The sequence below is a fragment of the Buceros rhinoceros genome, unplaced genomic scaffold (genome assembly GCF_000710305.1).
Source record: "Buceros rhinoceros silvestris isolate BGI_N320 unplaced genomic scaffold, ASM71030v1 scaffold39559, whole genome shotgun sequence".
Classification (NCBI taxonomy): Eukaryota; Metazoa; Chordata; class Aves; order Bucerotiformes; family Bucerotidae; genus Buceros; species Buceros rhinoceros.
This window is the reverse complement of record NW_010431649.1, coordinates 9,583-22,936: the sequence shown is the minus strand read 5'-3', so window position 1 is coordinate 22,936 and position 13,354 is coordinate 9,583. Positions and strand designations below refer to the sequence as shown.

Below are 13,354 nucleotides of genomic sequence, written 5' to 3'. Positions count from 1 at the left end.
AAGGAGATCTTTGCTGACCTACCACAGTGTTGCAGAACACAGGACAATCTCCTTCTGGTCCTATGAAAAACAAGTGGAGTACCAAGCAGTTAAAACTGGAGTTATTAGGAATTAACATTCCTGTAACTTTTTTCAGGAGTTCCGGAAGAATCTGAAAGGTGTGAATGGAGGCAAAGACTTTGAACAGGACATACTGGAAGACATGTACCATGCCATCAAGTAAGAATCTGCCTCTGATCTCCTTGTGTGCAGAGAGCAAACGAGTTGTTTGGACTGTAAGGCCTCTGGAGATTATGGAGAGAGACTCGCTGATCGTGTGCCTGTTTGTCTCACACCAGCTTGCAGCTCCATGTGGGGCTGTGGTAACAACCCTGTCACAGTGATTGCACTGGATTTGTATCTTTGGATTCTTGCCATGGTATTTTAATCCACAGATCTTAAGCTAAAGTTAAAAAATACATTACTTCCATCAACATGCAAAAAGAATGCCTGAGCAAGACCAGCACATGTGAAATGCTGTATCTAAGGCGGCGCTCAGTTCTCCAGACCAGGCCTTTGGACTTCTTCAAAAGTTTTTCTGTAGTGCTAGAGATAGTATCTCATCCCCAGGACAGCAGTGGTGCCCTGACGTAACCCATCCAGGTCTCAGTTTTATATGTTCTACTTTCGAGCTCTTCATATGAGGCTGCTGTCTGCACCAATCTCTTCTGCCTCCCCTGAAGCTCTTGGCACACTGACCACTGTTTGAGGAGAATTCTTGGTGGCCGAGGCCCTTTTGTGCACACACTAGCTCTGGGCCAGGAGCTTTAATAATAGCTCAGAAATTTACCCTATCAGTAAATTCAGGCCCAGCCAAGTTGAAGCCAAGAGGATTACAGCTCTGAGGAGACAGGATATGACTGACTCTCAGCTGGTTTCACTCTGCAGAGGCTCAGGCTGGAAGCAGGGCAGCGTGATTAGGTTGACCCTCACTTTTGAGCCTTCTCTGGGAAGGTGGGGATGTTGCCTGTACTAAATATCTAGAAATTCTTCAAGAAGTAGCTGTGACTTTCAAGCAGAGCTCTAGTTTTGATTGGCCTCTCTCCCCCGAGGGTCTTCTCAACGTTTTGAGTAGCACCCTGAGAACATCCTCCTGTCTTTCAGTTATCTAGTGCCTTTGTCCAGTCTATTCCCTTTTATCCTCCTTTCATCAGATACTTCAGCTTTTTCACTATGTTCTGTGGCTAAACCGATTGATTTGTCATTTCGGTATTGCTCCATCTCAGATGGATTGGCCCAGTGTCATAGTCGAGATTGAGGAACTGTTTGTTTTCTTTGTATTTAGGGGGTAAAAAAAATCAGACTCTAATCTGTACAGAGTAGTGCGCAATCTCTTCAGAATCTCAGCATTTCGCTTCCGAGCACAATTCATTTCCTGAGACTTTCCAAGTAAACCCATTCACTTGCTTCTCTTAGTATTAATCAAAAATGGGTTCTTAGAAAAAATAAGCTCCTGAATGGAAACAAATTTTCCTATATAATCTCAGTAATAACTGTCTTGTCAAAATACGCAGATGCCTGAAACTGAGAAGAACTTATTTCTTATGCATAAATCAAGAGGGTTTTTCATAGTTGTAAGCACATGAAAATTGCTTCCCTGGCATCTGAAACACATTATTTTCTGGTTGTTGCAGGAACACCTCTACTTTTCAGATTGGCTGCAATCTACTATTCTTAGTAGAGTTGAGACTTTTTTTTTTTTTAATTATTTGGTCATTTGCAGAATGTTCTCTCTTGTGCAAAGTCTAGGGAGTGTGTATTTAGGCTTGATCTATTTTAACCTGGGATTGCAAATACTACATGGCATTAATCATAACTGTTTTATTATTGTATAACTTTAATCCAGTTAGAGGAAGGAGCTGCAGTACCCTGGTTATGAATCACTCATCATACATTCGGTTCCTTGTTTTATCTTTAATTTTGTACTTCTTGGCTTTCTGGTATTAGATTTTGGCATAATAGAATATTTGCATTATTCTTATACAAAGGTACTCCGACCTGCTGTTGACTGCAGTGGTGTAACAATTTTTATATGCAGAGCACTCTAATTTCCCACCATTTAACCGCAGTACGTGTTGCATTTTGCACTTGTAGTGTTAGGTAGCTGCTTCTTCAATACTCTCCTTACGTGGTTGCTGCTGGGTGTTGCTGAAAGGCACCAAACTGTACATCCAGGATATTGAAGAGGGGAAAGGGTAGCAGGCAAGCCTGAGAAAATAGAATGTTTCAGGAGCTGGCAAAATCACTCCAGAGTAGGTATTGCTTGGCTTTGGGACCATGTAATGAAAGGTGTTGTGTAAATGTTAGGTTTGGCTTAGAATGAAAAATTCAACCTTTCTGCCTTCCTTCCTTGTAGAAATGATGAGATAGTGATGCCAGAAGAACAGACAGGCCTGGTAAAGGAAAACTATATCTGGAATGTTCTGCTACATCGTGGTGCCACTGATGAGGGAATATTTCTCCATGTGCCTCCTGGAAGCTATGACCATGATCTATTCACCATGACGTGGGGCCCAACCATTGCAGCACTTTCTTACGTTTTTGACAAGAGCTTAGAAGAAACAATCCTCCAGAAGGCAATCTCTGGTTTCAGGTAACTCTTGCCTTCATGAAAACCCATAATTGTTAAAGTGTGGCTGTTGTCTCCTGTTTACCTGCTGGAGACCTCACAGTTAGTATCAAGTGCTACTTTTCCTAGCAGTTGAAGAGCATTTTATTGTGACCTATGGTCCTCTAGTTTTGTTCTGTCATTTGTGTTGATTCACCCTGTCTTGGCCTGTCTTGGGTGCCTCTCAGTTTGGCTTGAGTGCTGTGTTGTAGTAAACCGAAGTGCCTGGGGTATCTATTTTTGAATTCCAACCAGGTTATATTTAAAAGACCTGCTGACATAGTCATGCTGCTTAGAAGTGAGGAGGAAGCAGTCACTCTTAACTTGCTCAGTGATGCTGACAAAACCCCTGTGTATGAAAAAAACCTCTCGTGTATGAGGCCAAAGCTGTGGCTGAGTGGAATGGGGGATTTTTTTTAATTTTTTTTTCTTTCCCAGTTGACCAGTGTTCAGAAAACTTGCTGTCTGTTAAGAAGCTGTATTGAAAGGATCTTTGATCATGGTTAGATCCGTACCAAATGATGCCTTAAGTATAGTTTTAAAGCTCTATTAATATACTGCTGTAGCCATGATCTCTTGTAAACTAGACCTTCAACGCTGCTGCCAATCTCAGCAACTCTCTCTTATGTCAAGACAGGAGATGAGATATATTGACTCGGTTGCAAGTGGTCTGTCTGTTCAGACTCACTTCCTGAAAGTGATTCTTGCATCAGGACGGACAAGGATCAGGATCAATGGATGAGGATTGAGATTATTTGACGTTTAATAGTAGACTATACATCAGCATTCATTATGAGTGGGTGGAGAGAAAGATCTAAAATGTCAATGGGAGCAGCTTTCTGATTTGCTGTCCTATAGACAGACTTGTCTGTGATGACTTATTACATTATTTTCTGTTTTATTCTTTCCCAAGGAAATGTGCAATGATTTCTGCTCATTATGGCCTTAGTGATGTGTTCGACAATCTCATAATTTCTCTTTGCAAGTTTACAGCCCTGAGCAGCGAGGTAAGTTTTCAAGTGGAGAAAGAAACATGGCTTTTAGTATGTTGGAGTTCTCTTCCTCTATTAAGCAGTAATATTTTGTTTGAGTTATCACAGTATCTATAGATCACCCTCTGCACACAGTTTTCTGAAGGGGGCAATGAAAAATGTGGTGTGAAATGCAAATATGCAAATTTCCTTCTACTCAGTCACAGGTGGCAGTTTGTACAGAGCAAAGTACAAAGCAGTTTGTATGGCAAAGATGTAGGAGTGTTTATTCCAACTACTTGATTTAAGGAGACTCAGACTTTCCGGTGATCAAGACACTGGTTATCCATGATCCCAAGAGAGCTTATGCATGTCAGCTATTGAATATTCAGTTATAGGGCTTATGCAGTGCCAAGGGGAGCTGTTTTGTGAGCTGTTCTTCCAAAGTGTAGGGGCTCTGCATCCATCCAGCATAAAGGGGTTAGAAAAACAAATGCTTTGAATTGTTGGTTGGTGTGTGGAGGCAGGTCATAAGACCAGCTGTTATCCCCACTTTTGGCAAGCCCTGAAGACTATTTCTGTGGATTATGCGGTGAGAATAAATTCCAGGTACAGTGGTTGGTGTAAGCTTTTTTTTTCCCGAATCTGTTTGTGTGCTACAGCCTCAGCCTGTTTTTCTCCAAGGTGTTTGATAGGCAGCGTGTGGCAGACAATGCTTTAGGCTAAGGAGAGTACAACAGCAACTCCTTTAAAGGGTTGGAATTTGCAAAGAATCTCAGAGCACTGCTCTGAGAACCAATGCAAGACCCCCAGTGACCAGATTAGAATTGCCACACATAGAAAAAAGGGAAACAGGTTGAAAGTATGGGAGTAAAAAAGGCAAAGACAGGTGATTCTTTGAAATCTCTTGAAGTGATAGCAGAAAGGAAACAATCCTGGAAATTAATCCAGTGCATAGAATTAGGCTTCAGGAAAATGGAATTGTTTGAACTGGGTGTTTTTTATCACTTCCATTCTGGCATTGGTAGCAGTGAAAAAGTACCAGGTTCACTATTAAAAAACAAGTCCCAAGTGGTGGAGTTGCTTTAGATTTCCTCTTCCTCCACATCCCAGAACAGTAAAGATGAAATACGTCATCCTCTCCAGGCATACCAGACCTCGGGACTACCAACAGAGCGGAGGAATGTCTGCCATGAAACAACTGTTTGACACAGATTTACACAGTAGAAGCAACTAGACTAAGCCCTCAGAGGAACTAGCTATTGCCAGCTGCATCCTATCTAGTTATGAGACTGGAATCTGGAGCAGTCCGAGGTCTGTGTAAATTAAGCAAGCATATCTTTTGGTGATGACATGGATTTGAAGAAGGCTCTGAGTTCTTTTCTTTGGCCAGATTCCAAGTACACCAATTACTTTCTGCTGTCCTGAATTCCTGTAAGGCTTGAAGACAGTAGTGGGATATGACAACTGAACAAATATTTGAGACAGTCTGGTAGAAGGGGAGGAGGGGCTATCTTCAGGGACTGTCTTCAGGGGCTGAGGAGACAAAGAGCCACTGTTGGAAAGCAAGAGAGGAACATCAAAGTGTCACATAGCTGCTAGTCAATTCCCAGGTCAGATCATCCTGGTGATTAGGCATCCACTCCAAGCACTGCAATTGCTGTGCATGGCCACTTTGGTTGATAAAGGAGGAATGGTAAGGAACGTGGAGAAGGATTAAGTGATTTAAGAAGAGCAAGTGCCTCACTTCTTGATCCACAGTTAAGCTCATACTGACTCGGTGTATAATGTGTGTTTTAATGTGGTGGTTGTGGCTTGTTGCGACAGTGCAAAGCCAGGCATGTTGCTGTTTGTGCTCTGAGACTTCACTGGTCTCATGGTTGTCACGTTTCTGCCAGACTTAACAGATTGGCATTTCTAATGGAGTTCACCTCTAGACCAAAGACCCGTTTTGATAATAGTTTTGCCAGCAGTCTGGCTGAAGCAGCGGCTCGTTTTTCTGAACTTCAGGTCTGGGATTGGAAGAGCTACATTTTCAATACATCCCATCTTCTGGATTCTCTCTCCTTTCTTGATGAAGTAATAAGTATGCATTTTGTCCACATAAGAGACTGACAAAGCTCATGTCTTGTTAAGGGAACATTGCAGTGAGTTTAAATAACTGTAGAATCATAGAGCGTGTTGCAGTGTCTGATGCTAGTTCACGTGGTTGCTGGGGGTTTTTTTTTCTTGGTTTGGCAGCATATACTTGGTTGGTTTAAATGACTTAATACACTTCTTGTATTTTGAAAAGCTGTGAGTGCACTGAACAGACTATGAGGAATTGTGGTCCAGCAATTATTGGCAGAGACTGCATGTCAGGGTTCATCACTCTTCCTTTGAATCTTGCTGTTAAGTAGTGGGAGTAGCTTTGCAAGTCAGTAATGGTTTTGGCCATAGTTTCCTCCTCTAACAGCAGAGCAAAGTAATTGCTGCTTCCAGAGGAGATGTGGTACATTTTGTAGAAGCCTTTGATCCTGGAACAAGTTCCCATAGCAGAATAAATTAGTGAGTTTTCAGCAAGCACTCTCAAAATGTTCTGTATTGTTACTGTTGTTGGAGAGCTTATGTCTAGGTGGTTCAGTGATTCAGCTTGTATCAGGTAAGCTGTCATGTCCTTGGTTTTGTGCAAAGTAAATATGAGCTGAGGAGTTATCCAAGCATCGTACACAGAATTGTTGTCTTTACCATAACCAGTTCTGAACAGTCTGCCCTAATTTGTGTTGAAAAGAAAACATCTCTTGCTGACTGATTGCCACCCCTTCTTCTTTCCTGCAGTCTATTGAGAACCTGCCCACTGTTTTTGGAAGTAATCCCAAGGCCCATATTGCAGCAAAGACTGTGTTTCACTTGGCCCATCGCCATGGTGACATTCTGCGGGAGGGCTGGAAAAACATCATGGAGGCCATGCTACAGCTTTTCCGAGCAGAGCTACTGCCCAAGGCCATGGTAGAGGTAATAATAGCTGGCTCGTGGGTAACTCATGAGTAGGGGAGTGGGAAGCTGCCTTTTCACAGAACCAGTTCAAAGAGGAGGAGAGCTCTCTTGCAGAGGCCTGGCTTTGGTGAAGTGTGTACAGAGCTAGAAAACCTTCAAAGGGCGTAATGTTTGAGGTTATGTGCAGGCTTCAGCTGCTTCTGTGAGGTTTAATTTTACTTTGTGTTGGATTTGAGAGATTGCAGCATCCATTTTACTTAAACGTATATTGAGTGTTGTGCAGAAGAGGGACATGCTTATAGAGGCATGAGGTATTAGAGCACATCACTGATATTGCCAGATGACTTTGTTCAAGGGTTGAGGGGGTGAAGAGCTGGTTGATGCTGCATGTGGGTAGTTGGGTGTAGTGGTTCATCACTGAGTGAAGCATTATAGGGTCGGGGTGGAAGGCTACAAAGTAGACAATTGATCATATACATGTTCTGGTCTGTCTACCAGGTCGAAGACTTTGTGGATCCTAATGGCAAAATCTATCTGCAACGTGAGGAGACACCATCTAACCGGTGAGTGGTTAGAAGGCCCACGGCAGTCCTTTTTGTACCAAAGCTGGAGAATAATACAATTTCTTGTTTTCTCACTGATGCTGGTGTCTTCTGATTTGCAGTGGTGAATCTACAGTGCTGAGTTTTGTTAGTTGGCTCACCCTCAGTGGGACGGAGCAATCTGGTATGAGAGGGCCATCTACAGAAACACAGGAGGCAAAACGAATGGCTCTGGAATGCATAAAGGTAACGTACAGGCTGTAGAAGTACTTGTTTTTGTTTATGGTGACAGAACTACCTGGGTTACAGGCAACAGAAGCATAAATATACATGCCTCTAGGCAGTATTGCAGGTTCCTGAGGACTTGGGAATTGTAAAAAACCACAGAGGAGCGGATCTGCATTGACAGCTAAAGGGTCTATGAGCTGTTACGCACAAATGCAGTAACAAAGGACAACAGGAATGATTCCCCACAAGAAGCTGGGATCTGCCCTTGTCATCACAGTCATATAATTGAAGACAAACTAATAAATTCTCAAATGGCTCATCTTTTCCAAAACAGTGTTGAGGTTTATGGCGCCAACAAAATCTGATCCTGGGGTTTGAGCAGTGTGCGCTCAGAGGCACTTCTGTTAAAATGTGTCTAGCACAGATCAGGTCTGTTAAAGGTAATTGATGCTAAAGAAGTGAACTAGCTGGTGGTAGTTTTCCTCAGGTAATTGTACTTAAAGCTACTACTGGTATCTTTCCTGGGAACAAGCTGTCTTTGTGACGATCTGTTTGTATGCCTTCCCCATCCCCCAGATGCACAGTCCTCTTTTCTGTCTTTTGCAGCAATGTGATCCTGAGAAGTTGATAACAGAAAGCAAATTCCTCCAACTTGAATCCCTCCAGGAGCTCATGAAGGTGAGAGAGATATTGGGCAAGGGATTTGATTGGACAAACATGCTGTGCACAATCACGCATCTGTGCGGAGTACTCACCTAGCTCTGTCCCCAAAGGAGGTCTTGGGCATATTTGGGATATGAAACCAGTTCAGCTATTACATGTAACTTCTATGCTAGCCACAACTGCTTTAGTAGTAGAGGAAGACATTAAATTATGGAATGCATTCTAAAAGCCTTGAGGAGGTTGTGGTGAATGTTTGAAAATATGTGTAGCTCTGTAGAAGCTTAAGACTATGCTTCTTAATCTTTTCTGGTGTGCTGTTTACCTAATGAAAACAGTCTAAAAGGCCACTTTAGAGGCAAGAGCCGTACATGAGTATTTCACTTGTGCCCCTGGGTGGTGTGGTACCTGGCTGATGAGGGAGGTGTAATAAGGCTGGACTCACTAGCCTTTGGGCTAGAAAAGCTCGTCTCCCTGAGGGAGAGAAGTTACTTACCTGGTTCTGGTAGTGGCTTCTGAGGCTACTGTGGAGTATGAAACTACTTCAGGGTGTGGAATGAATCTGGCTGCCGCTCACCGCTTCCAAAAGCAAACAGTGCAGTGTAGCCCTTACAGGGATGCTGTGTGGGCTGGCAGGGTGTGTTGCCTAATTCCATGGCTCCTTAAAGTGCATGTGCCTTTCCCTTAAGGCTGCTAATTGCAATTCACTGGCTTCATCAACAGGGCACGTGACACTGTTGAGATGTGCTAAGACAAAGGAAAGGTGTATTTATCAAGGCTTGTTGCAGAGGTTCAGAAAAATAGCTATTGAGTTTGAAAATGAAAATAAGTGAGTAAATGCCAAAGAACAATACTTAAAACAGTTAAAGATGATCTCGCTGCTTGGATCACACACAGACCACTATGTTGCTGGCCTGTGTAGAGAAGTGCTGATTTGGTTTCTGTGTGCCACCTCAGTTCTGGGGAAAAATTTTGCTCTTACCCCTATTATGTCAGGAATTCTTCCTTCATATGCAAGCTAATGGCTTGAGAGGAACAGTTCCAGTATTTGTAGTCATTCCTAAGTATGTCTGCCTTTTCTGTGCATCAAAAACTCTCAGCAAGAAGCTGCTGGCTTTCAGAATTCCTCTCCATCTGAGAGACTTTGTCAAAGCTTAACATCTTGTAAGTTCTTATTGCATCTTGCATAATAATAATAATAAAGTAATTTTTATATATTTAGCTTAACCCCTATGCAAAGCAATTTTTTATAGACTATGCATGACCTCACCAGACAGTGGAGTGCAGTTTTGTCCAGACTCAAAGCATTCTGTTGGTCCTCACTTCTTGGTCCCCCAGTTTTGGGGACTTGTGATTCACAAACATTTCCTGGCTTTTCTAGGCTCTAATCTCTGTTAGTCCTGATGAGGAGACATATGATGAAGAGGATGCTGCCTTCTGTTTGGAGATGCTTCTGAGGATTGTGCTAGAGAATAGGTATGACCTTGAAATTCATGCAGATTCACTGTAAATGTCCCTGCTTTACTGCAGCTGCTGCCTGGGTCCAGGGAATCAGTTCCTTATGTGCTTGATTTGCCAGCTGAAGCAGCATGTGGCTGTAATTTCAGGGCTTAGCAATTCTGCTTCAGCATGTGCAAACAGAGGGGCGATTCGCCCATGAATTATTGCTTGATATCCTGAGAACTGGAGAACATAAACTACACTCTAGAGGGAGAATTCTCCCACCTGATTGCTTTGCAAGTAATGAAGTAAATAAGAAATGTGATGGCTTTGTTGTTTCTGTGTGTCTGTTCTTACATCTCCCGGCTGGAGTTTTTCATTGAAATGGAGAAATACCAGGTTGTTTGAAGTTTTGGGAGAGGAAGCTGGATTCTCCATGTCTCATCTCCTTTCATCCTTCCCTTTCCCTCCTCCTTGTTGTGGCTAGGGACCGTGTGACCTGTGTTTGGCAAACTGTCCGAGACCACCTCTATCACCTCTGTGTCAATGTGATGGAATTCTGCTTCTTGGTGGAGAGAGCAGTGGTGGGGCTGCTGAGACTGGCAATCCGGCTCCTTCGTCGGGAAGAAATCAGCGCACAGGTAAGGGATTTGGGGGTTCGTGGCTACACCTGGCAACACAGAAAAACCAGTTGCGGTTGGATGGATCCACGTGTGATCTGTCTGTGCTGCAGGTAACAAGAAACAGCAGTTGTAAGTAGCTCTAAATAAATTAAGGGGGACTTTGCTGGGGAATGGAAGGTGAATAATAGGTTCCATTATTATCATCTCCTTCTCTGGGCAGGTTCTCCTCTCATTACGTATCCTGCTCATGATGAAGCCACATGTACTGTACAGAGTTAGCCATGAGGTTGCCTATGGCCTCCATGAACTCCTGAAGACCAATGCTGCCAACATTCACTCTGGGGATGACTGGTACACGCTCTTCACCCTCCTAGAGTGTATCGGGTCTGGGGTGACACCACCTGCAGCCCTGCAGGTTACAGCAAGGGCAGATAATGACACAGGTAAGACAGGACAGCTTTTGCTAGGAAATCTGATGCCTGCCTGCCAGATAAGCAGCTGCTTCCTCAAGCTTTTCAATTAGCAAAGGGGACTGCAAGAAAACAAAGCTGATATTAAACTACATTAGCGAGATTAAAGACCAGCACCTGCTGTTCACTCCTACGCCGTGGTCTGTCCCTGTCTCTGCTCTGCCATCTCTTCGTACTCCATGAGCAGTCCAGGTGCTAGTCCCTGGGGGAACAGTGGGAGGAAAATGATATCAGTTGTAGCAGCTGTAGAAGGTCTTTGCTCTACCCAAGGAGCAGTTTCTGTTAGTGGTGGTCTGGTGCCTTGGGTAATACCACCTTAATCTCTCATCTGGGTGTGTAATGTAAACCCAGCTGTTGTTCTTGTGATACTTGGTCTTTTGTGAGACTGACTCCTTTCTGTCCCCATTTTAAGGATCTTGTAAAGGGAGTTGTTCTTTTCTATTTCCAAATCCATTTGTGTTCAGAGTGCCTGAACTGTTCCCATAAGACCAACCCACTGCTTCCCACTTCTCTTGACTGTGTTAGAAAGACAGTCTTTTCAGCAAACTGTGTCTGTTTTGCTCTAGCCAGCTGGCAATATATTTGAGGCTGACGGCTTCAGACTTTTAAAGCCATCAGCAAGAACAGACTTTTCCAGAAGCGTTTGGTCTCCTCTTTGCTTTTTTAGAACTTCCTTGCTAGGTCTTGATGCTTTGTGCTAGACATATGGGAGAAACCTGAATTTGCAAAATTGCTGTGGCATTTGCCTTTTGGGATAACACTGGGCTGTCTCTTTCCATCTTTTTTTTTTTAACTGCTTCTGTCTTTACTGATTGAGCAAACTACCTGAGCGTGGCACCTTGCACATCAGAACATTAGTTCTCTTTACCTCCTTCTGAAAATGTTTGGTGCACTGTATTCACAGCAAGTCTGTCTCCGCTGGTGAGTTTCTAGATAACTTTGAATGACGGAGAAGATAAATTGCTTCTAAATAACATTGTATCAGTAGCTTGAATTTGTCTCTTGCAAAGATTTCTGTGCTTGGGATATGTGAAATTTAAAGTTATCCAAAAGATCAGAGAAGGTGTGGAACATGCTAATGTACCTTGCTGTTCGTAAGAAGTTCTTATCAGTATTAATGCGGAGCTGAGAGACCCCAGAGGCCCTACGTGAGTCATGTCATTCTGTGTTGTGTGTTTGGAATTGTCTTGGCTGAACCTCCAATGGTTCTTAAAGTATGTGGTACCTCTGATTCCTCCCTCAGGGTCAAAGCACTGGACTTGCTGCCCTTTATAAATCCATGGTCAGGCTGACAGGTGACGTAGCAGAGGATGGAAAGCCCCTTCCCTCTGAAGGGGAAAGCCAAACAGGGAAGAAACGCTGTCAAAGAGACATGTTTCCTGCTGTCTCCTGTGCATGTTCCTGTCATAGTTGTTTTTCCTGTCACAGGAGGATAGGCCTGGCCCAGTTTCTTCCAGGGCCCAGTGGTGGTTCCTAGCTTATGCTGATCTGACCGGTCTGGATTGCTTCTCCCTCATTCACTGCTACTCTGCCAAGTTCATGATTTGTCTTTGATCTAAAACCCATGCCTTTTGTCTTGCAGGCGCTCAGTCAGACAGTGAGGTCTCCTCCTCCTATCATCCAAGTGACATGAGCCTGGACCGTGGCTACACCTCTGATTCAGAGGTGTACACAGACCACGGGAAGCCGGGCAAGATGCATCGCTCGGTCACAGATGTGGATGTCATGAACAGTGGCTGGCTAGTGGTGAGTAGCCAATGGGCTTCTGGTGCCCAAAGAGGACTACTCCTGGCATGATTGTGGCCAGAATGTGTGGTAGGGAGAGAAAGAGTAAGACAGTAGAAGAGAGAGCCAAGATGAGCTGACAATGTAAAGGAAGGGTAGGGAGGAGATGTAGGTGGGGAGGAGAAAGCTTGGAGGCAAATGAGAAAGAAAGGAAAATGGATCCTACAGAAATGTTACCTCTTGGCTTCAGAAGAGAGGCCCTTTCAGTGTGTGCATGAACTTCTTGTGCTACCTTCTTGCTGTGCCCTGCAGGTGGGGAAAGATGACATTGACACCTCCAGATCCACTGCTGGGCTCAGCAGGCTGGGGCCTTCTCCTCTTGTCAACCAGTACAGCCTGACTGTGGGGCTGGATTTGGGCCCGCATGACACAAAGTCTCTCATGAAGTGTGTGGAGTCTCTGTCCTTCATTGTACGAGATGCTGCCCACGTTACACCTGAGAACTTCGAGCTCTGCGTCAAAACCATCCGCATCTTTGTGGAAGCAAGCTTGAATGGGGGTAAGATGGCCCTTGGTTTGACAATCAAGATTGACTGGCCACCCCAAGCTCAATTGGAAGTGTAAAGTATACTGTCAGGGAATGAGTCCCTAACCCCCAGAAAATGGTCTGCTGTGAGAAAAGTGTCTTGGCTCATGCTGGCAGCCGGAACCTTATTCATATCCCTCTCACTGGGAGGAAGGGTCAGTCTGGAGCTAATCTGGAGGTAGCAGTATCAGCTGTTGCTGACAGCTGTTCTGGAGGGGTGCTGGGTATCTCTTCAAGCGGGTAGTTCTCGTTTCACAGGACAGGGCCTTTCACTGTGGGTATCAAAAGGTAGCTGCTGTGTATGTTGAAAGGAGACATTTTTGTCATAGAGTGTGTATCCAGGATGTTGCGCCTTTCACTTTCTAGGCTACAAGTCCCAGGAGAAGAGGGGAAAGAACCACAGTAAATCCAGTCGGTTAAAAAAAAAGCCAAAGGAGAGCTCCACACGGCGATCCCGGGTCTTGAGCCAGCACCAGGTGCACACAC

The 13,354-nt window shown here is 44.1% G+C and overlaps 1 protein-coding gene across 1 annotated transcript in view; it reads left to right on the top strand.

Moving 5' to 3' along the window:
- Positions 1–136: 136 nt before the first annotated feature.
- The window catches only part of GBF1 (golgi brefeldin A resistant guanine nucleotide exchange factor 1), a gene marked incomplete at its 5' end in the record, with an annotated part of 17,553 nt that continues 4,335 nt past the window's right edge, over positions 137–13,354 (top strand). Inside the window, 13 exons of the mRNA XM_010143483.1 lie at positions 137–219; positions 2,396–2,632; positions 3,561–3,654; positions 6,436–6,612; positions 7,093–7,157; positions 7,259–7,382; positions 7,971–8,042; positions 9,406–9,500; positions 9,952–10,105; positions 10,308–10,530; positions 12,140–12,303; positions 12,595–12,841; positions 13,235–13,354. Of these exons, the coding sequence (XP_010141785.1) occupies positions 137–219; positions 2,396–2,632; positions 3,561–3,654; positions 6,436–6,612; positions 7,093–7,157; positions 7,259–7,382; positions 7,971–8,042; positions 9,406–9,500; positions 9,952–10,105; positions 10,308–10,530; positions 12,140–12,303; positions 12,595–12,841; positions 13,235–13,354 (1,855 nt within the window). The remainder of the gene's footprint in view (positions 220–2,395; positions 2,633–3,560; positions 3,655–6,435; positions 6,613–7,092; positions 7,158–7,258; positions 7,383–7,970; positions 8,043–9,405; positions 9,501–9,951; positions 10,106–10,307; positions 10,531–12,139; positions 12,304–12,594; positions 12,842–13,234) is intronic.